Source organism: Lontra canadensis, unplaced genomic scaffold, assembly GCF_010015895.1.
Source record: "Lontra canadensis isolate GAN:19392208 unplaced genomic scaffold, GSC_riverotter_1.0 scaffold41, whole genome shotgun sequence".
Classification (NCBI taxonomy): domain Eukaryota; kingdom Metazoa; phylum Chordata; class Mammalia; order Carnivora; family Mustelidae; genus Lontra; species Lontra canadensis.
Window position 1 is genome coordinate 10881429 of NW_022631035.1, and position 26318 is coordinate 10907746.

General features: G+C 37.3%; 1 protein-coding gene across 1 annotated transcript in view; it reads left to right on the forward strand.

The window, feature by feature from the left end:
- ABCA9 (ATP binding cassette subfamily A member 9) overlaps window positions 1-26318 on the forward strand; it is a 64611-nt gene that overhangs the window by 20766 nt on the left and 17527 nt on the right. The window contains exons 9-25 of the mRNA XM_032870756.1: window positions 740-887; window positions 1292-1460; window positions 2220-2281; window positions 4731-4841; window positions 5265-5440; window positions 5725-5844; window positions 6467-6605; window positions 7251-7341; window positions 9512-9651; window positions 12617-12736; window positions 13883-14081; window positions 15891-16057; window positions 16945-17078; window positions 19783-19920; window positions 21648-21755; window positions 24550-24723; window positions 25121-25234. Of these exons, the coding sequence (XP_032726647.1) occupies window positions 740-887; window positions 1292-1460; window positions 2220-2281; window positions 4731-4841; window positions 5265-5440; window positions 5725-5844; window positions 6467-6605; window positions 7251-7341; window positions 9512-9651; window positions 12617-12736; window positions 13883-14081; window positions 15891-16057; window positions 16945-17078; window positions 19783-19920; window positions 21648-21755; window positions 24550-24723; window positions 25121-25234 (2310 nt within the window). The remainder of the gene's footprint in view (window positions 1-739; window positions 888-1291; window positions 1461-2219; window positions 2282-4730; window positions 4842-5264; window positions 5441-5724; window positions 5845-6466; window positions 6606-7250; window positions 7342-9511; window positions 9652-12616; window positions 12737-13882; window positions 14082-15890; window positions 16058-16944; window positions 17079-19782; window positions 19921-21647; window positions 21756-24549; window positions 24724-25120; window positions 25235-26318) is intronic.

A 26318-nucleotide genomic window follows, 5' to 3' on the forward strand; every position in this document is an offset into this window, starting at 1 on the left:
GCCAATTGTACATGAAACTGAACCCCTTCTTGGAAAAGTTAATTCTAGGTGTGACATCATAGCCGTAAAATTCTACATGAAAGGTTACATTACATATAAACTCATTGTAACGACTATAGTGTGCGTTACAGTGTACCATGTACAATTTCTTATTATAATAAGAAATTAGTATTGTGTCTTCTGTCCAGCCATTGAAGTATTTCCAGCCTTTCATGTTTTTACTTTCAAATAGTGTCCCCTTTCTAGAACATCCCCTTTGCCCCCATCCTACACCTGATGAAATCCTTAGGCAGTCCCTCCTGTGAAGTTTTTTTGTTTGCTTGTTTGTTTGTTTGTTTTTTATTTTACTTTATTTTTTTATTTTCAGCATAACAGTATTCATTGTTTTTGCACCACACCCAGTGCTCCATGCAATCCGTGCCCTCTCTAATACCCACCACCTGGTTCCCCCAACCTCCCACCCCCCCAACCCCTTCAAAACCCTCAAATCACTTCCCAGAGTATTTGCTCACTTCTGTCAATGGGTCTCTAAGCCTTCAGTACCTACCTCCACTAACTTCCCAAATTGATTTGTAGTTATATGGATTCAGTGTCATGTCTTCCAATAGATTAGAGCTCTGTGAAGACAGGAACCATGTTTTATTTTTTTCAATCTCAGTGTTCAGCAGAAATAAGACAATAATAATTTTTTATACTCCATTTATCCCTCTAAAATTCAATGTATGTATCTTTTTTCCAGCTTATACATTTGGACTATGATGTGAATTCTAACATCCATTTGGATTCTTCCGACAACCCATACCTAATAATAGCTACTCTTTTCATGCTGGTTTTTGATGGTCTTCTGTATTTGGCTTTGACATTATATTTTGACAAAATTTTGCCCAGTAAGTAGTAACCTAATTGTGTATCAGTGCAATTTCATTCAGTGCATTTCTTTAAAATAACTGTCTACAACATACCAAATATAAATTATCAAGCATTTTTTTTCAAAATTTCTAAAATGAGCCCAATGGTATTCTGCATTTCGTTTTATAGAATTGTTTTCTAAGATCTCATTCTACCACAATATTTTAAATTGTTTCTTTTTAAAGAGACACTTGCAAGAGATGAAGGATAATTATACTATTAGTGCTTATATTAGTGCTAGATGAAGAAAGCTAGTGCTTGGTACTGGATCTTAAGGGTGTTTAAATGCTTCCCAAAGCAGCTGCCTTGATAAGCTGTTCTGTGATCAATAATCCTTAAAGAAGTGACTTATCCAACACTCAGTTGCCTCCTGTTCATATAGCTGAATATGGACATCGACGTTCTCCTTGGTTTTTCCTGAATTCCTCTTCTTGGTTTCAACACCAAAGGGCTGATCATGTGGCCCTTGAGAATGAAACAGATTCAAATTCTTCATCCAATGACTCTTTTGAACCGGTGTCTCCAGAATTCCATGGGAAAGAAGCCATCAGGTAATAAATAAATTACATGAAAGTGCAAATGGAGAACAGGCCAGGGACCCGAGTTCTGTCTGGAAAAACATAGACGTGACAAAGATTTCCTGGGTGCCTCTTTGTACCCACCTATATCCAGGCCGTTCCACTCATGAAAGGCCACAATTATTGTTAAAAGCACTCTGTTTTCCCACATCGTCAGCATTTATACTTACAAGTATCTTATTACAGAACAACAAATATCAAGGAATAAATAATCTTCATATTTCCATTTCTCTCATTTTCTTTTTTCCCCCTTCTTGATGCTGTGCTCCCTTTCTGTGACTGTTTTCTTTAGGAAAGACACTGTCATTGTATCCCTTGTTATTCTTCATCTTTTCTTTCTAATTTATTCTGTCTCTCTCCTCTTTGTTTCTTAATGGAGAAGGGGAGAAGGGAGAGGCAGGTGATGCAGAAAAGGGGAAATAAGCATCCAGAGATGGGAAGAAAATGTAAGTTAGGGTACTCATGCCATGCATATCTTCTATTTGAGATATGGATGTGTTTTATTCAGTGCTGCTTTCTTTATTTCCAAATAACTAGAAATCCCTAACTTCCCTGGGTCTTTGCTCAACATTTGTTCCTCATTCAATTTGCCATTGTCTCCTGAGGAAAGTTCCCATCACCATGGGTCACATGAGGGAAAGAGCCCCTGGAATTTTCTCACAACCCCAAAGACTTGATTTCTCTACTGTCTACTTCCACAATGCCCTTAACACATTTTTCTCCTTTTTTCAGAATAAGAAATCTTAATAAAGAATATAGAAAAGGAAAACATGAAAAAGTAGAAGCCTTGAAAGGTAATGAACTAACATCATATTTAATATGGCTGTCCGATTTGGTGGCTAGCCTCACTGTTGTACTGTCTTCATGGGGAAAAAGAACAGATATTCCAGACCACAATTCTCCTTCATTTGAGCACACTGTGTTTCCTCCTGAGTATACGTAAAGCCATAGAACAATTTTAGAAAGTCAGGGTGTGCCATGGATAACTTATGGATTTGAAAGTTGTATGACTGCATCATGAAGTTCTTTATGTTCAACTCATTACACTCCCTAATCCTAATAAATGATCTTTATTATAGTCAGCCATTTTTAATGACAAAACTGCCCTCATCCTAAAAATTGTTAATTATATGATAATATATCATCACAATGCTATAGCTATAAAGTGTATATCATGGAAGATGCAATTTTATTTGTTTGGAGATTTTTGATGACTGTTTCAATTTCCTTACTGGTTATGGGTCTGTTCAGGCTTTCTATTTCTTCCTGGTTCAGTTGTGGTAGTTTATATGTCTCTAGGAATGCATCCATTTCTTCCAGATTGTCAAATTTGTTGTCATAGAGTTGCTCATAATATGTTCTTATGATTGTCTGTATTTCTTTGGTGTTAGTTGTGATCTCTCCTCTTTCATTCATGATTTTATTTATTTGGGTCCTTTCTCCTTTCTTTTTGATAAGTCTGGCCAGGGGCTTATCAATCTTATTAATTCTTTCAAAGAACCAGCTCCTAGTTTCGTTGATTTGTTCTATTGTTTTTTTGGTTTCTATTTCATTGATTTCTGCTCTGATCTTTATGATTTCTCTTCTCCTGCTGGGTTTAGGGTTTCTTTCTTGTTCTTTTTCCAGCTCCTTTAGGTGTAGGGTTAGGTTGTGTACCTGAGACCTTTCTTGTTTCTTGAGAAAGGCTTGTACCGCTATATATTTTCCTCTCAGGACTGCCTTTGTTGTGTCCCACAGATTTTGAACCGTTGTGTTTTCATTATCATTTGTTTCCATGAACTTTTTCAATTCTTCTTTAATTTCCTGGTTGACCCATTCATTCTTTAGAAGGATGCTGTTTAGTCTCCATGTATTTGGGTTCTTTCCAAATTTCCTCTTGTGATTGAGTTCTAGCTTCAGAGCATTGTGGTCTGAAAATATGCAGGGAATGATCCCAATCTTTTGATACCGGTTGAGACCTGATTTAGGACTGAGGATGTGATCTATTCTGGAGAACGTTTCATGTGCACTAGAGAAGAATGTGTATTCTGTTGCTTTGGGATGAAATGTTCTGAATATATCTGTAATGTCCATCTGGTCCAGTGTGTCATTTAAGGCCTTTATTTCCTTGTTGATCTTTTGCTTGGATGATCAGTCCATTTCAGTGAGGGGAGTGTTAAAGTCCCCTACTATTATTGTATTATTGTTGATGTGTTTCTTTGATTTTGTTATTAATTGGTTTATATAGTTGGCTGCTCCCACGTTAGGGGCATAGATATTTAAAATTGTTAGATCTTCTTGTTGGACAGATCCTTTGAGTATGATATAGTGTCCTTCCTCATCTCTTATTATAGTCTTTGGCTTAAAATCTAATTGATCTGATATAAGGATTGCCACTCCTGCTTTCTTCTGATGTCCATTAGCATGATTAATTCTTTTCCACGCCCTCACTTTAAATCTGGAGGTGTCTTTGGGTTTAAAATGAGTTTCTTGTAGGCAACATATAGATGGGTTTTGTTTTTTTATCCATTCTGATACCCTGTGTCTTTTGATTGGGGCATTTAGCCCATAAAAGGAGTTTGGAAGTTTTCCTTCCATTTCTATTTTTTGGAACAGTTTCAGGAGAATAGGAATTAGTTCTTCCTCAAATGTTTGGTAGAATTCCCCTGGGAAGCCGTCTGGCCCCAGGCTTTTGTTTGTTTGTTTGGAGATTTTTGATGACTGTTTCAATCTCCTTACTGGTTATGGGTCTGTTCAGGCTTTCTATTTCTTCCTGGTTCAGTTGTGGTAGTTTATATGTCTCTAGGAATGCATCCATTTCTTCCAGATTGTCAAATTTGTTGTCATAGAGCTGCTCATAATATGTTCTTATGATTGTCTGAAGATGCAATTTTAAAAAGAAGGATTTGGGGATGGATTTTATTTTGAATATTGCTAGGCAAATATATACATGTTATAAGAAATTATAAAAACTTTGGAGAATGTGGGGGCACCTGCATGGCTCAGTTGGTGAAGAGTCAGACTCTTGATTTTGGCTCAGGTCTTCAGCTCAGGGTCGTGAGATCGAGCCTCACGTCGGGCACCACACACCGCACAGGTCTGCTTGAGATTTTCTCTCTTCTTCTCCTTCTGCCCCTCCCCTTGCTGTGCTCTCACTCTAAATAAAAAAATAAAATCTTAAAAAAAATTTGGGGGGCAAATGTAAAGTTAATATGTAGGCTCTGAATGGGATTTTTGTTTGTTTGTTTTTTGTAATAACGCCAGGTCTGGTATTTGACATATACGAAGGCCAGATCACTGCCCTCCTTGGTCACAGTGGAGCTGGGAAAACCACCCTGTTGAATATATTCAGTGGACTATCCGTCCCAACGTCAGGTGAGAAGATAATTACAGGCAAGGACATGAGCCCATAAATTAACTGTGCATTTTATTCGTTAATTAGTTTTGTTGGTTCATTTCAATAGTTAGTAGTTTCATTAACTGCTAGTCACACCAGGTACTTCAGAGACAAGTCTTACAAGTTTCCCCAAGGTTTTCTTTTAATAAATGTATGTTCTACTCATTCAGAAAAGTCTTTGTGGTTTTAATATTTCAAGATCAGTAGCTTTATGAATGGGCACTCTAGCTGGTTCAGATGAATTGTGAGCATTACCTTTTTAGTCAAGAGTGTACTCCATAAAGGTACAGTATGTTTAAAAGACTCTAGTGTTGGACACCCATTGTTTTTTCCCTTTAAAATATCGTAAATGAAGCATGGCGGGTTATCCTGATGCTGACTGTTAACCTTTCTGCTTCTAGGTTCGGTCACCATCTATAACCACACACTTTCAGAAATGGCTGACTTGGAAGGCATCAGCAAGCTCACTGGAGTCTGTCCACAATCCAACGTGCAATTTGGCTTCCTCACTGTGAAAGAAAATCTCAGGCTTTTCGCTAAAATAAAAGGGATTCAGCCACATGAAGTGGAACAAGAGGTAGAGGAACATATTAGATGCCACACAGCCATGAACGTGAAATTGTTTATCTAGAAAATTCTAAATGTATTTGTGTTATTGCTACATGGTTCATCATCAAAAGGGCAAAAAAGCCCTTGGCAATGAACAGCAAAACGACTGGGTCTTTAAAAACAAACATGCTGGGTTTTGGACTAAACATCTTTTTCTTTCTTTCTTCCTTCCTTCCTCTCTCTTTCTTTCTTTCTTTCTTCTTTCTTTCTTTCTTTCTTTCTTTCTTTCTTTCTTTCTTTCTCTCTGGTTAGATACAACAAATTTTAAGGGACTTGGAGATGGAAAATATTCAAGATATTCTTGCTCAAAATTTAAGCGGTGGACAAAAAAGGAAACTAACTTTTGGGATTGCCATTTTAGGAGACCCTCAGGTAAGTCAAGCCAAAATTACTGGTGAATGAGATTGAGGACTGTGGAACTATTGTATTCCATCAGACTGAATTTGCAAATGGTGAATGTAAAAGAACTGTTCAAATGAAAAATTAAATAGTAAGATATTTCTCCCAAACACTTTTACACATATATTGCTTTTTTATTTTTTATTATTTTTCTTTTTGCCAAGAATGGAGTGTTTTTTTTTTTTTAAATCAACATATATGTATTTGCCCCAGGGGTACAGGTCAGTGAATCATCAGCACTCACATTTCACAGCACTCACCATAGCACATACCCTACCCAATGTCCATAACCCAACCACCCTATCCCTCCCCCTCACCCCCAACAACCCCAGTAACCCTCAGTTTGTTTCCTGAGAGTAGGAGTCTCTTAGTTTGTCTGCCTCCCTGGTCCCATCTTGTGTCATTTTTCCCTCCCTTTCCCCCAAAACCCCCCGCCCTGCCTCTCAAATTCCTTATATCAGAGATCATATGATAATTGTCTTTCTCTGACTGACTTATTTCGCTTAGCATAATACCCTCTAGTTCCATATTGCTTTAAAAAAAAAAAAAACTTACCTGAAAGGGGAAAATGATTTTATGTTTCCCCACTGTGCAGGTTTTGCTGTTGGATGAACCAACTGCTGGGTCAGATCCTCTTTCAAGGCACCGTGTATGGAACCTCCTAAAAGAGAGGAAATCCAATAGAGTTATTCTCTTCAGTACTCAGTTCATGGATGAGGCTGACATCCTGGCTGGTGATATTCTTTTTTTTTTTTTTAATATTCCACATATAAGTGAGATTATACAGTATTTGTCTTTTGCTTTCTCTGATTTCTCTCACTTAGCCTAATGCCTTCAAGTTCCATCCATGTCCTTTCATGGTGGTTCTTGGTTTTCTCTTGTATCTTGGTGGAGAAATTAAGGATGTGGGTGAAATATGTGTAGATAAGTTCCAACACAGCTACTCTGTGTGTGTGTGTGTGTGTGTGTGTGTGTGTGTGTGTGTGTATAGGAGATTCTTGCTGTCATCCATTTGAATGTCCACATCCTCACGTACATTGTCCCACAAATGTATTCTGATCTTATTGCAAAGAACTCATTGGTTGTAAATATATAGCATACTCTTCAAATATATATATGTTTTATTCATTAGGAAAGTCAGTTGGCTTGAAACAGATCCTTCCATTGTATGATAATTTTTCTGAACATATGAGAGAATAAACTAACATAACATTTTAGTTATTGGGTAATGAGGAAATTGGCTTACATATGACCAGAATTAGAATGCAAATATTTTAGTGGATCATGCTCCTAAAATATATTATTAATGGATTTGTTCTTTTACAAACCATGAGAGAATAACCTCTTAATATGATGCATTGTTTTTCTTTTCTGCTTAGACAGGAAGGTGTTTATATCCAATGGGAGACTGAAGTGTGCAGGCTCTTCTCTATTCCTGAAGAAGAAATGGGGCATTGGCTACCATTTAAGGTACAACCTGTATTGTTGGATACATGTTAGAACATGTTGCAGACAGGAGATCTCAGTATTAGTACGTTATTAACCGTTAATATGTCAGTATTAGTATGTAAGCTACAAAATTATTAAGTTCCTTTCAAGAGTGCTACGTTAGAATGACACCACACTGCTCTCTTTCTTAGCTAGTATGAAGGGCAGGTGGGATTGTAGACATGGAGACTACATGTCTTTAGTTTAGTTTAAACTAAATTTAAACAACATTTTTTGGAAAATAGTTTCACAACACATTGTTTGCAGTGAGAAATGTAGTGACATTCCCAACCTCTCTCATCATTTTTCCAACGCTTCCTTTTTGTTCATCACGACAATGTCAAGTCTCCCTGTTCTCCCTGATTTCATAGTCTCCCTCATTCTTTTCTATCTTTCTCTTCCTGGTAATAATGAATATCATTATGAATCATTATTATTATTACTGTTGTTATGTTATTAAGTAATGTCTATCACTTATCCCATGTTGGCTATGCTCTATGTTCTTGCTAGGATATTTACATGTGGAATACTCATATAATTTATTCAATCCTTCAAAGAACTGTAAGAAGATGGTACTATTGGCCTCTGACATGTCAGGGAGTTTTAGTAATAGACCCAATCTCACATTATTTAAAGTGGTAGAATCTTTGGGCCAAGATTACAGGTGTGATATGAATCTCTCCCTATAATTCCTGCTAAAATATTAGTATTTCTTAAAAAATAATTTAGTCACTTTATCCTCAGAATTTAAAGGTATACCCTATATTATGTACTGAGGGTTTAATCTGATCAAATCTATCACTCCATCATGATTACTTGGTACAATCTAATCGAATCAATACCTTCCAACTAAAATGAACCACTCACTGTTTTCTAAGTATGTTCCATGATTTAGTTGTCTTCTCTCTGCTCAAGGTAGGACATCTGTTTGACATGTCCTCCTCCAACCCATTTTAACCAAGTTCAAATCTTGTCCATCCTTAAAGGTCTTTTCTGAATATTTTCTCCTTAGTAACCATCCTCTTTTCTGGAACCTGGGAAGCACTATTTTGAATTGTTACCTCAGGCAAATTAATTAACCTGTCTTTGATCCTCAGTAATTTTATTTATATAATAGTGGTAATGATACCCACATTGCAGTTAAGGCTAAAAATATTGAATGAATGAATATTTGACAAGGTGCCAAGTGCTTAACTGACTTACACTTCCCTCTCTCTCACTTCTTTCATAATATGCTGCTTTATATTACTGCTACATTCCAAGCTCCTCTAGGGAAGGTTCTGCATTCTTTCTGTTTGGGATCTAGGATCATGTATTACATGTAAACACAGAATAGTTTTATCTAAAATTGATTTTTTTAAGTTGTGTGATCAAAGAGATATCTTCATCATTTGATAACCTCAGTAAATTTTGATGGATGTGACTAATAATGGTGCTTCTAAAATCCAATGATTTCATGAAGAACTTTACATGTTTTCACTAAGAAGACAGATCATCTTTGAGTTGAATAAACTTTGGACCAAAAAATGATAAAATTAGCTAACATATATGGTGCAAGGCTCTGTATGATCACATGCATACTTTATTCTATTCTGTCTTTTGAATTTCTTTGAGAGCTGAGTATTAGAACATTGATTGGAATTTTGATGGAAAATTGATGCTGGAAGACTAACTAAACCTAAGTTCAGGAACATGGATCAGTGGGACATTAGGACCATGATCTTAATGACTCTATCAAGTTACTCCTGGGTCTGTGTTCACCATGTTCAAGTCTTAGTTTTTGTAAAACCCATACTTTATTGTAAAAGGGAAATTGAATCTGAGCTTTTGGATAGATGGATTGAAAATCAGGCATTTCCACCACCTCACTCCAGCCAACATCTAGCTGAATATCTCTTCCCTCCAAATAATAATACTTGAGTTATTACCCGTTACATTAGTGCCTCTAGATTATATAGTTTGGACTATATTTGGACTATTTAGTATGTCTTGATTCTTCCATTACTCTCTCTCTCTCTCTCTCTCTATATATATATATATATGTATATATAATCATCTCATAAATATTAATGAAGTGACAAACCTACTACAATTGTTTGTAGAGATGGTGTTGGATAAAAAATAGCTTTAACATGCTCTTTTTAAATGTCAGTTTGCATCTGAATGAAATGTGTGATCCAGACAGTATAACATCACTTGTTAAACAACACATCCCTGATGCCAAATTAAGGGCACAGAGTGAAGAAAAGCTTGTATATATTTTGCCTTTGGAGAGGACAAACAAATTTCCAGGTAACAGAACATAGAGACCACAGAATGATTTATAACAATGTTACTAACAATAACAGTTGTCTTAAGAATGATGGCTGACACTTTTATGCTTGCTAAGTGCATGGCAGTGTGTGTAACCTTTTGATGTTCCCCAGAGTTACTGCTAGTATTAGCTCCTGATATTATCCCCAAATCACTTATGAGTAAACTGAGGCAAAAGATGCCAAATATGCTTCAAGTGGCAACCTAGACAGTTAAGAGGTATAGGACCACATCAAGCTAAAATTAGGAATATTTGGAACATTTGTTTCAGGAATGAATGAGAGAGCCTGGTCCGGACAAGGAGGGGTCTGTGAAAACAGCATGGAGTATTAAATGGGAGTTGAGGGAATGGTACACCACCACATGTAGATGGTTTTATTATAAACACCATGACATAATATTGTAATCCAAGTAACCGAATAGTAATTACAATCAAACCATATGTTGCCAAACTTCTAAACTTACAATTTGGCTGCAAATACAGAAGCCTGGAGGCTCAGTGCCATCCACTTTTCTAGCTCGTCTCTTAATATGCTTTCATTTGCCAAGAGTTTTGAGGTAGATGGCATTTAAAAAAAAAAAGTATGACCATAAAATGTATTTACTTTGAGTTCAAGGAATTTGCCAGCTTTTAATGGACGCTAATGGCTCCGTGGCTGTCTGCTTCAATGAATAAACCTGCCATAATCATGGTTCATAAGGAAATACAGCACTAGACAGTAGCATGCTGTCATTGAAAGCTGGGATAATAGAGCCAGATTGGGTAGGTTCAAATCCCAGCAAGGCAGTTATGAGCTCCATTATCCTGGACAAATTATATTACTTTTCTGTACTTTAGTTTCCCTATTTGTAACAAAGGGATAATGATAGTACTAACTTTATAGGATTTTCATGAGGATTAAATGATTTAATACATTTAAATATATTATTAAAATATTAAAAATAAGCAGAGCACCTAGAATCATAACTGACATAGAAGTTATAGTATTTCTTCAAGTCTAAGACAGCCTCAGCTGTAAGATGTGAAATAGAAAGAAATGGTGCCACCATTTACAATGACATACCAACATTTGGGATACATGCTCATTTCAAATATGGTAAAAGATGATGAAATGTATTTATCTTAGAATCAGTGAAGTAACTGTAGTCCTAGATGTGTGCACCATGTCTTTGACATACATATACATATGGAAACAGAAATCTTTATGAAACCCACAAAACAAAGTGTTAAATGATTATTTGTTAAATGCATTTCAGAGGGGAATGCACAATTTAAAAAAAAGACTGAAAAAGAACCAACACTTAGAACTCATTAGAAATTGTGACTACTTCTGTATTTTTATTTATCTAACACACTCTTAAGATAGATACCTTTAATTTCTCCCAATATTTGAATTAGTTTATCCTTTATTCTACTTCAAATTTTCCTGAACTGCCCCCAAATTATGCCCAGTATCTTTAAGAAAACAAAAAACAAAAACAACCCTCAAAATGGCCTACTAATCCTTATAGAGACATATCTTCTTTTTAAAAAATTTTGCAGCATGATGTCTTTTATTTTTTTATTTAAATTCAATTAATTAACATATAGTGTATTATTAATTTCAGAAGTAGAGTTCAGTGATTCATCATTCTTATATAACACCCAGTGTTCATTACATCACTTGTCCTCCTTAATGCCCATCACCCAGTTACCCCATTCCCCAACGTCCCCGGGAATCCTCAGTGTGTCTCCTATAGCTAAGAGTCTCTTATGTTTTGTCTCTCAAGTCCTACCTTCTTTGAAGGCTCTTGTGTAATCTTCATACCATGGTCAGAAGCTGGAAAAAAGAGAGTAAATGCAAAGTTACATACATACTTTGTTCTTTCCTTTAACTTATATATTTCTCTAAAATAAGGAAGATTGTGAAGCACCTAATTATTTCTATAAACATTAGTTCTTTTGCATTGTATTCTATTGCCTACTAGTTATTCCTAAGAGCATTCTTACATTCTTATATTCCTGAATGAATGGGGATTTAGAATTTAATATTTCCTACCTTAGTCATTCATAGGTGCTATAGCATGTACTGTAGACTGGGGTCTTACAAACAGTAGAAATTGATTTTTTGATGGTTCTGTATGCTGGAAAGTCCAAGATCTGGGTTCCAGCACCTTTGGGTTCTCATGAGATACCCCTTTGAAGTTGCAGAGTGCAGACTTCTCCTGGTCTTCCCATATGGCAGGGAGCAGGGAGAGGAAGCCAGATTTCCTGTGACTCTTTCAAGGGTATTAATCCCATTAATGAGAGCTCCACTCTCAGGACCTCATCTAACCCTAATTATCTCCCAAAGCTCCCACCTCCTAATACCATCACACCAGAAGGTAGGGTTTCAACATACAGATTTAAGGGGATTTATGGGAGACCACAAGCATTCAGTTCATTTATTACATTCCCCATTATCAAACAGATTAATTTTTTTAAAGATTTTATTTGTTTATTTGTCAGAGAAAGAGAGAGAGAGAGTACACACAAGCGGGTATAGTTGCAGGCAGAGACAGCGAGAGAAACAGGCTCTCTGCCGAGCAAGGAGCTCAATGCAGAACTTGATCCCAGGACCCTGGGTTCATAACCTGAGCCGAAGGCAGTGGCTTAACCAACTAAGCCACACAGGTGTCCCCAGAATTAATTTTTTAAAACAGAATAAATAAAACATAATATTTCTTAATGAACTCAGCATATGTAGCTTTCCAAGAATGAAACATAGATGATTATAATTTTATACTCAAGACATGGAAACACACTGTGTAGGTTATTTTAGAAATAAGGGAATGTCTATATCATAGCTTTGTTTCTTATGAATGCTTTTGGGCTATCACACATGTTATCTATTGTTGAAAAATGTAGTTACTTAATATCATTACAAATTATATTCTTCTAATGCATTTCTGTGACTACTTTTAGATCTTTACAGGGACCTTGATAGATGCTCTAACCAAGGCATTGAGAATTATGGCGTTTCCATGACAACTTTGAATGAAGTGTTCTTGAAATTAGAAGGAAAATCAGCTACTGATGAATCAGGTAAAAAAAGAAGAAGAAGAAGAAGAAGAAGAAGAAGAAGAAGAAGAAGAAACAACTTCAATTTTACCTTTCTGTAGAATATTCTATCTTGAAAATACAGATGAGGTTGTATGTTTTGGGAGGTGCTCTGATTCAGTCTGGTCTTGGGAATTCTTAGAGCAGAGAAGAGATGTATTTCTGTCTCTTTCTTCCCTTTTCTCCCAATGCTGGTCCCCCCTCTTAAATTCCTTATTTTGTAGTATGCATTTTACTAAGGGTGTGGGATATGGCAGTACACAATATTAGGTCCTCATGGAGTAGACAATAAATATGTAAGTTCTATAGAGAGAAGGAAATTAGAATTGTATGTTGACAGTTAACCTTTCTTGTAACATTTTGAGGATATTGTCTCAATGTCTTCAGGATTCCATTGTTGTTATGAGAAGATTTGCTGTCAGTATTTTTTTGAGGATTTTTTTATTGGTTGAGTGGTTTTTTAAAAATACCTCTTTCTCTCTTTTTCCCACTGTTGAAGTTACGTACTTATGGTTATGCTTAACTTTTAGTATACATATATTAGAGCTTTCTAAAAGCCTAGAGCTGATCAGTTTCTCTAGGCATGTCTTCCAAAAGAAGTAACCTTTTTCTTGTCTTCAAGAAATGGCTACATGAAAAAAATATTGTCTCTACCAATTTTATATCCTTATATCCTTAAAATATACCAATTTTAAGGGGATAGGGAGGGTTCTATATATACTGACTTTTCTACCTTAGTCAGAAATACTGATAGTTTATCTTTTGCAATGAGTATATTTTTCTAAGCTAAATATGGGTTTCTTTTCATTGACTTTCCGAGAATGAATTAAGTCCTTAAGGCTATAGACCCAAACCTTTTTAAAAAGAAAAAACAAGATTTCTTTTATCTTTTAATATTTTCTTTTAATATTATGTCATTAGTTTTTCTTCTTGTATTATGCTTTTTTTTTTTTTGCTTTGTTTCCTTTACTTTAGTTGTTACTCTTGTAATGCCATGAATTCATTTATTAGCATCTCCTTGCCCAAGATTCTCTTCTCCAACACCACTTGGTGGAAAGACGGTCATCGAGAAATCTAAGTAATATGCATCTAAAATGACACCTTATAAATTATCGATTTTATGTTTTATAGATGCTGGAATTTGGGGAGAGTTACAAAGTAATAGGACAAAAGACATAGGAAGCCTTGTTGAGCTGGAACAAGTTTTGTCTTCCTTTAAGGAAACAAAGAAATCCATCCATGGCATGGCTCTCTGGAGACAACAGCTCTCTGCAGTAGCAAAAGTTCGCTTCCTCAAGTTAAAGAATGAAAAAAAAACCCTGTTGACCATGTGAGTACCCAGGTGTTTCAGATATGTTGGGTCAGTGCTCTCGAAATAAATTCAAGGGGAAAAAACAAACACACCTCTGAGATAAAGCACAGCAATTGCATGAGGTCATTTTTTTTTTTAACAGAAAATAATTTCTAATTGCTTGTGTGGGTATATAACTAACCTGGTAAAGCTTGGGCTTTTTCTTTTAATTCCACACAGAATCTGCTCTTATCCAAGAGTTGAAATCGTTTTTCTGAAGCATGGAAGTTAGCACTCGAGTCCCATCCCCAGAACTTTCTTTTTGCCCAAACAGCTCTGTGCCAGGCAGTATCTGAGCCTGTTTCCGTCCTCGGGAACCTGCTTCATGGTTCACACATTTCCCTTTAGCTTCGGGTCCTTCATGAAGCAATACCTCCTTGCAAAAACCCTGATCTCCAGCCAGGACTCATTCATTAAAAAATACTTGCTAGCACTTCTGCCTAACACTCTATGTTAAATATCTGTAACACTTACCAATATAAATCAGACATGAGATTTGGCTCATGAAGGTGATTAGAAGTATACTAAAATCCATAACATAAAATTAGACAATATTGTCGACCAGAACATTCAGTATGCAAAAGATTAGGTTCCAATATGGGCATCAGAAAAATCATCTTGTGATTTTTTTTTGTGAGAAATGGAGTCTGGTGTAGGAAAATGTAACAGTTAACCAGGGAGCCTGATGTGGGGCTTGATCCCAGTATCCTGAGATCATGACCTGAGCCAAAGGCAGAGGCTTAACCCACTGAGGCACCCAGGCACCCCTAAAAAATAATTTTCATAATGTATTACATACAGCTGAAGAGTTTGGGCTTTGTGACTAGAAAGGAAGTATTGAAAATTTTTTATTTGAAAAGATGATTGACACAATTAGCACAGATTGCTAGGTGGGGAACTGTGGGTGGCTCAGCCAGCTGGGCATCCGACTCCGGATTTCAGCTCAGGTCATGATCTCAAGGTCATGAGATTCATCCCTGTGTTAGACACTGCCCTCAGAAGGGAGTCTGCTTGGGGATTTCTCTCTCTCTTCCTCTGTCCCTCCCCTCACTCTTGCTCATTCTCACTCTCTCTCTAAAACAAAAAATAATAAACAGATTGCCAAATTGGACTTAATTGGGCAACAGTGCAAAAATGGCTTGGAAATAGTAGACTCTAGAGACCGGGAAAAGAGTCATTGAGGACAATATTGAAAGAGGTCAGAAGAGAGATAATTAAGTTCCAAACTTAGAAAGTGGAAGACAAAAGGTTTTTAGGCACCTAATAATGATGATATGATAGAAATTTTCAGAATTTCGGAAAAGGGACTTAAAGGAGACAGATTAGTGGAAAATGACCCTTGGAACTTGAATAAATGAGAAAATGTTGTAATTTATACAAATTGGAAACAGGAAGGGAAAATGCTTGAGTGGCATGCCAGTGTGCAGTGGTCTAGAAAAAGGAAGAAATGCAAGATGGAAACAGAGGAAAGAAGTGGGAATTGGAGAGAGATTTGAGTCCTCCCCAGCCAACCTCATGAACTTGAGTGACATGTCCAAAATGGGCAGGGCGGGGGAGTGGGGAGAGCCATTAGAGAGATAGAAAGACCAAGCATAGATATGTAGGAACCATTTCATTTCGGAAAAAAGAAACAAGGGGTGGGGTGGGGGCAGGGAGAAGCATGATTCTTATATTTGCTTAGTGTTTAGAATTTATTTCTATTTTAATATCCATTATCTACTCAAACTTAAAAATCTATAAATGTTGCTATAGATGAATTTTTTTCCTTTTACATTTTCTTCCATGTAGATTATTGCTTCTTGGTATCAGCTTTTGCCCTCAGCTTTTAGAGCATCTATTCTATGAGTTATATCAAAAAAGTTATTCTTGGGGACTGGCTCCTGATATGTACTTCCTCTCACCGGGACAACTGCCTCAAGCTCCTCTGACCCACTTACTGGTCATCAATAAAACAGGTAAACATGAAGCAAATGTAATTTTCCAGCTTTGTTCTTCTTGAGAGTTTCCCCAGACAACATAAACCATGAGGGGGTAGAAAAAATTCTGCGTGTTTTAGATCACCTATGAGGCCAAATAGGAAATTAATTTAAAAAATGAAAAATTAATGGGATTGGGAGGGAGACAAACCATAAGTGACTCTTAATCTCACAAAACAAACTGAGGGTTGCTGGGGGTCGGGGGGTCAGGAGAGGGGGTGGGGTTATGGACATTGGGGAGGGTATGTGCTATGGTGAGTGCTGTGAAGTGTGTAAACCTGGCAATTCATAGATCTGTACCCCTGGGGATAAAAATACATTATATGTTTATTTAAAAAGTAAAAAAAAAATTAATTAAAAAGAAATGTAAAATTCAAGGTTGGGGAGTTTATTTTAGAAATACATCCCGCAAGGTCACTTAAATCCTGAAGTTGATTGTACTGAGCAACAAAAGGGGATTTAGTAAGATAAATCATTGACTGATCACTGAGGTCTTTCCACAACATTTTTTAAGTTCTATGCGTTCTTGAGGGCTGGAAAAAAATCTGTTCCAAATTTCTAAGAAAATAGAAGATTAATATCTTTAAGAATTATAATGTTAATGTTAAAATAGTATTTTTACATTAATAGAAATTATATGCAAGTGGCTAGGCTCTAGGGCAAGTCATCTTGTCCTGTCTTTGATATCAGAATTTTGGTATCAGGATTTTGGTATCACAGTATCAATTCTGCCTTTCTAAGGAAATCCTTAGACAATCTTTATTATGGTATGCTTTGGGTGACATCACTTAGTTTTTTTTTTTTTTCATATTACTTATATGTTGTTTTACTTTCCTTGCTTCTTTTGATTTTTACCTTCATGGTAGGGTCAAGTATTGATAACTTTATACATTCACTGAGGCAACAGAACATAGCTTTGGAAGTGGATGCGTTTGGAACCAGAAGTGGCCCAAACGAGCCATCATACAATGGTGCTATCACTGTGTCAGGTGATGACAAGGTATGTTGGGCTCTGATTTTGCATCTTACCCATGATGCGGTACAAGGACCATTTGAGTAATACCTAACAACAGGCATAAAAGGTCAGTTTAACACAAACAGATGGGATATCTCTCATTTGTGAGTGTAAATATTTGCCCATAGCCTCCATTATAACAAGATAGAATTAAATGTCATTTGTTTTTATTCCTTATTAAATTATTTGCACTATTATTAACAATGAATTTAAACCTTATTATCAATTCTATTCCATTCTAATAATGAATTTAAATCTTATTCTCAACGGGATTTTAACTCAAATGACTCTCTGATGAATCATCTAAGAATAAGTCTGATTAATATCTATTATGAACTTCAGCTCCATTACCAGAAAAAAAGTTCTTAATTTTTTTATAGTAGATTTGTGTATATTTCTTATGGGGAAAAAAGTTCATGTCTTAGCAGTAAACTCTACACAAATGGGTCAAATCTTTAGATAAATATTTATATTCAGCTATCTGATATTAAAAACTTTCTGTTTCCTACAACTTGCAGTTCATGAATCAACAACAGTGGATCCCCTAAGAGTTTGTTAGAAATGCAGATTCTCAACGAGTGAATCGTTGAACACTACATCAAAAACTAATGATGTATGATATGTTGGCTAATTGAACATAGTAATAATAAAATTAATCAATCAATTAATCAATTAATTAAAATTACATGCCAGATGTTAGAAAAAGAAAAAGAAAGAAAGAAAAGAAATGCAGACTCTCCACTCCCACTCCAGAGCTACTGAGTTACAGCACTTGAATAAAATCTGCAGATTCCTATGCTCACCAAAGTTTGAGAAGGGAATGTCTTATTTAGCAATATTTAAGATTGGTGTATTTCTAATGAAAATTTACTTTCTGCTTCTCTTAAAAATTCCTTCCATGCGCTGATTCTGGCAGTCTGCAGCTGGAATTGAGAAACAGTTGCCCAGTTTAGAGCTGGACTAAACTTGCTTTAGACCTGGACTTGCCAACTTGCTCTAACCCTAAGCTGCTTCACCCATGTATGTGATCTACCTAGGCCCCATGGGAGTATGGGGAGAGATCCCTGTGGTAGACAAATGAAAAAAGATGGCAAGACAGTGTTATATGTGGGGCGCCTGGGTGGCTCAGTGGGTTAAAGCCTCTGCCTTCGGCTCAGGTCATGATCTTAGGGTCCTGGGATTGAGCCCCACCTCGGGCTCTCTGCTGAGCAGGGAGCCTGTTCCCCCCCTCTCTCTCTCTGCCTGCCTGTCTGCCTACTTGTGATCTCTGTCAAATAAATAAATAAAATCTTAAAAATAAAAAAAAGTGTTATATGTGTAAACCACTGTAGGTAAATGTTGCAAAGCTTGACCATTTGCAACTTATCAGAGTTAATTTTCAGAAGTAATTTCTGTGCCCATGATAAAATTAGAAATTACTTTTGATCAAACTCATCCTTGGTATGTTGTAAGCAGGTTAGTTTCTGGTGTGCTCAGAAAAATAGTTATTCAAAAATGGCATTCTTGGGGTGTCTGGGTGGCTCAGTGGGTTAAAGCCTCTGCCTTCGGCTCAGGTCATGATCTCAGGGTCCTGGGATTGAGCCCCGCATCAGGCTCTCTGCTCAGCGGGGAGCCTGCTTCCGCCTCTCTCTCTCTGCCTGCCTCTCAGCCTACTTGTGATCTCTGTCTGTCAAATAAATAAATAAAATCTTTTAAAAAAATGGCATTCTTAAGATCAATAAACATTGCTTTAAGTAATTAGATTAGCTACAATCCATGTGATTTTTTTGTGATTGAGAAAATAATAACTTTTATTCTTTTTATTTGGGCAAGAAGTAATCACAGTGTACATATGTATCTATATATAATTTATGATATATGTGTGTATATGTATATATAGAGAGAGGTAACGTTTTTTACTGTATGTTTTCCCCCAGCTTTATTAAGATAAAATTGACATACATCACTGTATAAGTTTAAGATGTACAGCATAATGACTTGACTTACAAGTCAAGTGATTTTAAAATGTCATTTTAAAGGAGATTATTTTTTAAAGATTTTTATTTATTTATTTGACAGAGAGAGAGATCACAAGTAGGCAGAGAGGCAGGCAGAGAGAGAGGGGGAAGCAGGCTCCCTGCTTAGCAAAGAGCCCAATTCGGGGCTTGATCCCAGGACCCTGAGATCATGACCTGAGCTAAAGGCAGAGGCTTAACCCACTGAGCCACCCAGGCGCCCGTTAAAGGAGATTTTTACATGCAGCATTGCTACTACAAGCTCAGTATTTGTGAAAACCTATGCTTTCATTACAGTAGCTGACTGCTCTCTGCTTCTAAGTATCCACACATTCTTAATTTATAAAATGCATGTATCGCATTTTGAAAGGAAGCCTATGGCCATGTTACAGAGACATTGCTTTGTGGAGTTTTATGGTATTGCTGCTAAAAGTCATCCGAGGCATTTCATTTTGTGACCATTTAGGCATAAAGAGCCACCTGTCCGCTGCTATGGTCAGTAAAGAGCAAAATACTGAATTCCTTGCTGTATATAGGGAATTAATCAAATAATATGAGTGATGGTGATATTAATCACATTCAATGCTTTAGCCTTCCTGTTTTGTCAAAAATTCGAATGATTTTCTACCATATTCTTTCATTAAATTTTGTATTTGCTTCCTGAGGGCTTAGAATGCACATTTATTATATTTTAGGATCACAGATTCTCAATAGCATGTAATACCAAAAGGCTGAATTGCTTTCCTGTCCTCATGGATATCATCAGCAATGGGCTACTTGGAATTTTTAATTCTTCAGAACGCATTCAGACTGATAGAAGTACATATTTTGAAGTAAGTATAAATTTTCAGAGTGGGGAGGGGCAAAGGGAGAGGGTTAGAGAGAATCTTAAGCAGGTTCCATGCCCAGCTTGGGCTCAATGCAGGGCTCGATCCCACAACTGAGATCATGACCTGAGCCAATTCAAGAGTCAGATGCTTAACTGACTGTACCACCCAGGTGCACCTGAAGTCAATATGATATTATCTCACTTATCCTGAACTTTAAGTTTTCAAGAAGACACTTGAAGTGCAGAAGTAACTTGTGAACTTGTTCTTGAATAAGTGTATGTTTTACACACATGTTGTTTACATTTACGGGTTGATACACACACACATATATACATAGACACATTATCTAGCGATGATTTATAACCTGGATTGGATGACTTGGGGTCAGTGGAAGAGTAGAAAAGACAAATAGTTGGGGAAAAAGAACTGATAGCTTCTTAGATCTGTCACCACCTGTGGCAGTAGGTAATGGGACCTCGCTGAAACAGTCTTAAAGGCCAGACAAGTGGCTGTCTCAACAACTTGACCTTCTATAGCCCTTGGTTCAGCAATCCACAAGGAAAAAAAATACAGATGAAAACGTCATCACAAAGTTTTCTTAAGATGTAAATAAGGCAATGTGAGCACAAGGTGCAGTTGACTGAGTTAAAGAGGAACAGGATGGCACATAAGCATAGGAAACCACAGGCACTTGATAAATTGCTCTCATTATCACTATTGCTGTTTGTGTTATTTTTCTTGGGATTACACTGGGTTTCCATTAAAGAAGGTTCAGCTTTGACTAGATCAGCAAGATGGGCTGAAATTGGACTAGAAGCAGTTCTTATTTAAAATGTAGTTTACCAGGCCTGCTCATATCAGGAGTCAGAATCTTCTCAGTGGGGGGAGGGCGTGCATCTCCATCATGGTGCCATCTTGAATCTCCCTTCGCCATCTTGAAGTGACACCATAGTCATCCTCTACAGCTCCCTGGTCACTCATTGTTATTAAGAATTATTCCAGTGCTGTCCAAAACTTCAATTTCCTATCCAATTCAAACACCGCAGGGTCAGTTTGTGGCCTTACAGCGGGGGTGAAGTGGGTGGATGGGCAGTGGTGGGCTTTGCCCTTTTCCCTCTTTTCTAGTCTAACATCTTGGAGTGAAAAGGAGAGAGTGACCTTGCTCTGGACTCCCCACCCCTTTTTTTCTCCACTGCTGGGGCTGGAAGCAGAGAGGAAAGATGGAGAGATTAAGACAGGAAGAAATGGTGCTCTGGAGACATCCTGCTTTCTCTAGTTGTATCTGCTCCCTGTAGCTTCTATGTACGTGGCCACCACAGCCTAGGTGACCTGTGTGATTGTCTTGGGTAGGTTTAGCTTTGACCTCAGTTCCTTGTGTAGATGGAGATGAACTTGATGATGCTGAGCAGAATTTCCCTTTGATTGCTATGGAGAGGTCCTCACTGTCAAGCTCTCCCCTTTCCCTTTTGCATTGCTTGATGTGGCCATCATGCAGGCAGTTAACAACTTCCACCCCTGCCTTAACCTCCATGCCTCTTCAGAAAGAGCTGTGAGAACTGTTGAGTGCCTCTTGCATGCTGTTGGGAAGCTACAGAGATTTGGGGTGAGGTGGGGGCTGTCCCACGTTCTTCATAGCACCAATTCACCTATTTGAATGACTTAGTTAAGATTAAGCACAAATGAACTGTGTGTGCAATTGCCAGCAGCTCACGTGTTCTGCATGATTTCAGGAGCACATGTCTTATGAGCATGGGTACCTGAGTAACTCCTTCTTCTGGATCCCGGTGGCAGCCTGTTTCACTCCATACATTGCGATGAGCAGCGTCGGTGACTATAAGGTAAGGAGATTTAACAAAGTCCTTGCATGTTCTTATTACTCAGAGACCCCTTCTCCGCTCTATGACTATACATTTATATGGAGGGGGGGGACACTCCAAATTTACGTGCTTGAAATAATGCGTCATCCCGCATTTTATTATTTTATTTATTTATTTATTTATTTTAATTTTTTATTTCTTTTCAACGTAATAGTATTCATTGTTTTTGCACCACACCCAGTTCTCCATGCAATCCGTGCCCTCTCTAATACCCACCACCTGGTTCCCCCAACCTCCCACCCCCTGCCCCTTCAAAACCCTCAGATTGTTTTTCAGAGTCCATAGTCTCTCATTGTTCACCTCCCCTTCCAATTTCCCTCAACTCCCTTCTCCTCTCTAACTCCCCTTGTCCTCCATGCTATTTGTTATGCTCCACAAATAAGTGAAACCATATGATAATTGACTCTCTCTGCTTGACTTACTTCACTCAGCATAATCTCTTCCAGTCCCGTCCATGTTGCTACAAAAGTTTGGTATTCATCCTTTCTGATGGAGGCATCATACTCCATAGTGTATATGGACCACATCTTCCTTATACATTTGTCTTTTGAAGGGCATATTTAAGATTTTATTTATTTGACAGACAGAGATCACAAGTAGGCAAAGAGGCAGGCAGAGAGAGAGGAGGAAGCAGGCTCCCTGCGGAGCAGAGAGCCCGATGTAGGGCTCGATCCCAGGACCCTGGGATCATGACCTGAGCCGAAGGCAGAGGCTTTAACCCACTGAGCCACCCAGGCGCCCCTCATCCCGCATTTTAATAAAAGGTTGGCAAATATAATGCTTTTCTTCTTAAACAGCAGTGAGACCTCGGGAAGGACAGTGGAGGAGGTATCATCCACTAACAGGGAATGGCAGATTTCATCTGGTTTATCGCTGAGATTTTGATTGGTAGCCACGACCCTCTGACATTATCACAATGCCTCTCTTGGTGATGGTTTTCGCTTTGAGGTGGTGGTGAAGTTACTCAGTGAAACAGTCCTAACCAATTCATCCCAGAAACTTTGGCTTATTGTTGAAAATGACTGCCCCTTTTAAGATGCATTTTAGCTTCGTTCAGTTGGAACATATTTGTACTAAATTTTTTTAAAGATATTTATCTAAAATGCAAATGTAATTGGAAACTCCATGATATTAATACCTCTTTCTCCTTAGCCTCCATGGCCAGCTAATGGTGAAGTCATGGAATTTGCTTCTGAAATCTACGTAAAATCTTCCCATGTTCCTCCATCTCTCCTACAACACCCTGGTCAGAGCCACTATCATCTGGACGAGCACATCAGCCTCCTTAAATGCTTACTATGGCTCCTCATTAGTCTTCTCCTTACCCATTCTCCACCCAGTGGGACAGAACAAGTACTTAAACACACACATCTGACCACACTGATGACTCACCTATGTCCCTCCATTGGTTTCTTGGCAAACCAAGGAGCAAGAATGAAATCCCTGCTGTAGCCTGAAAATCAGTGCATGAACTGGACCCAGATGTCTCTCTCCACTTTGATATGATGCCGCTATTACGTCGATAACTATGTCCAGCCAACTGGATTCTTTCCAGTTTCTTGAGAGGGCCAACTGTACCCACTACAGGTCTTCTCTCCTGTGCTCTCTGCCTACTGTGCTCCCTACCTGTCACCTGTGCAACTCCTACTCACCACTTAGACCCCCACTCAGGCCCTTCACAAGGGAACCTTCTCTGACAGACCCCCTAATTACAATTCACCTCTTCTATGACCCTTATCTTAACACTTTTACTTTTACTTCTTAAATTTTAGTTTTCACAATTTTAATTATGTAGCTATCACTACACCTGTTTGCATATCACCTTTATTTCTTTTGGCCTCTGCAACTTGACCTCCACCAGGGCCCCGTAACCAACACAAAGCACATGATGTGCTCAGTAAACATATATTGAACATATTAATGAACAGAAAAAGTTCAGCTCTCTAACACATCCTAGCTATCATTCTCTTTCCTGATTTTTTTCCAGGTACACTTCCCTTTCCAGAATATTTATCTCCATTCTAACTTTTTTCCTAAAGAATGTCTTTATATAGACTCAGCATTGCTTTTGTGCTTCTGTTAAAATTCAAGTAATATTTTAAGCCTTGTGTTAAGACAATCACCACAACAATATAACTTAGAGTGGGTCACAATATCAAAATCTACTTACTAGTTTTCATACATAATAATGAAAAATGTGCTTTACTTCAAGACAATAAGTTTCTTATTTTTATCTTATTAGTTTTAACAGACATCTTCTTATGCCAACCTAAAAAGATAGTAATAAAATTGACTTGTTAGAAGATCATTTCTTAGACATAAAATAAAATGCCAATTATAAAAGGACTGTTTATACCCATCATAAATTTGAAGAATCTTACAGGGAATTTGTAGACCTACATCTCTGGAATCTTTGTACGATTTACAAGTCTCCATTAGTGTCCAAAGGAAGAATAGCTTTGCAAAGAAAAGAAAAGGCATCTTAATGAGGCAATGTCCAGTCATTCCGTGATGGAATGTGGGCTGGTTTTGTTGGTGCATTTCTCCTTTGGACAATGAGGTCACCATGCAATTTGGACTACCACTGATCCTCCCTAAAGGAGGAGTATGGCCAGTAACAGTGTCATTTATTGTATCAATATAATACATGAAAGGAACACACACACAAAAATGAATGATTATGTGACCACATATTTGCAGTTTCTCAAGCCTCAACTACTCAGCACTTTTGATGATTCTTCCTTTTCTTTCCCAGAGAAAAGTTTACTCCCAGCTACGGATTTCAGGCCTCTACCCTTCTGCTTACTGGTTTGGCCAGGCGCTGATGGATATTCCCCTCTACTTCTTGATCCTCCTTCTGATGCAAATAATGGATTATGTTTTTAGCCCAGATGAGATTATATATATAATTCAAAACCTGTTAGTTCAGGTAAGTGGCAAAAATTATGAGATAGTTTTATTAGCCTATATTTCATGAATGCAATGACATTATTTTTTTAAAAGATTTTATTTATTTATTTGAGAGACAGAGATCACAAGTAGGCAGAGAGGCAGGCAGAAAGAGAGAGAGGGGAAGCAGGCTCCCTGCTGAGCAGAGAGACTGATGCGGGGCTCGATCCCAGAACCCTGGGATCACGACCTGAGCCAAAGGCAGAGGCTTTAACCCACTGAGCCACCCAGGCGCCCCTGAAATGACATTATTAATCTTAAACTAAAGAATTTCAAATTACCTTTGCTATAGCATAGTTTGGAAAGTTGAGGTTTCAGTATGAATGCTTTCCTAGGTTTCGATTTACCTTATCCAACCTTAATATTTCTATTTTCAGATCTTATGTAGTATTGGATATGTCTCATCTCTGGTTTTCTTGACATACGTGATTTCATTCATTTTTCGCAATAGGAGAAAAAATAGTGGTATTTGGTCATTTTTCTTCTTAATTGTAAGTATGCACACAGTACATATTATTTGATTTTCAAATAATTTTTAAATAATTTTAAGAATATGATTTTTAAAAGCACAATCCACAAGAAGGACAGTGTCAAACTGAAAAGTTTCTGCAGAGCAAAGCAATCAATAAAATGACAGGGAAGCTTATGGAATGGTGAAAATATTTATAAACCATGTATTTGGTAAGGGGTTAATATCTAAAATATGTAAGGAAATTGTATAACTCAATAGCATAATAATAATAATAATAATAATAATAATAATAGTAACAGGTATGTGAAAACAAGCTCAGTATGACTCATCATCAGGGAAATGCAGATCAAAACCCCAATGAGATATCACCTCACACCTGTTAGACTATCAAGAAAAACACAAAAGATAAGAAATGCTCTCAAGGATGTGGAGAAGAGGGAATACTTTACACTGTTACTGGGATTATAAAGTGGTGCAGCCACTATGCAAAAAATATGGAGTTTCCTCAAAAATTAAAAAAATAGAATTACTGTATGATCCAGGTATGTACCTCTGGGTATCTATCTGAAGGAAATGAAATCATTATCTCTTAGAGATGTGTGCTCCCCATGTTTATTGGAAACAACCTAATTTTCCACTGACAGATGAATAGATAAAATGTAGTATATACATACAGTGGAGTATTATTCAGCCATAAAAAGGAGGAACTGCTGCCCCTTGTAGGATTAACCTTGAGGAGATTAGGTTAAGTGAAATAAATCAGACAGAAAAAGACAAATACTGTGTGATCTCATGTATGTGTGGAATCTAAAACACCATCCTTATCAAAACAGAAAGGAATGCTGATTACCAGGGGCTGTGGGTGAGGGAAATGGGGAGATGTTGGTCAAAGGGTATAAACTTTAAGTTATTAGACGAAGAAGTTGTTGGGATCTAATGTACAGCGTGATGATGATAGTTAACAATACTGTATTATACACTTGCAAGTTGCTAAAAGAGTAGATCTTAAGTGTTCTCATTGTAACAACAACAAAAAGGTAACTATATAAGGATAGGGGTGTGTTAACTAACCTTATTTTGGTAATTGTTTCACAGTGTATATG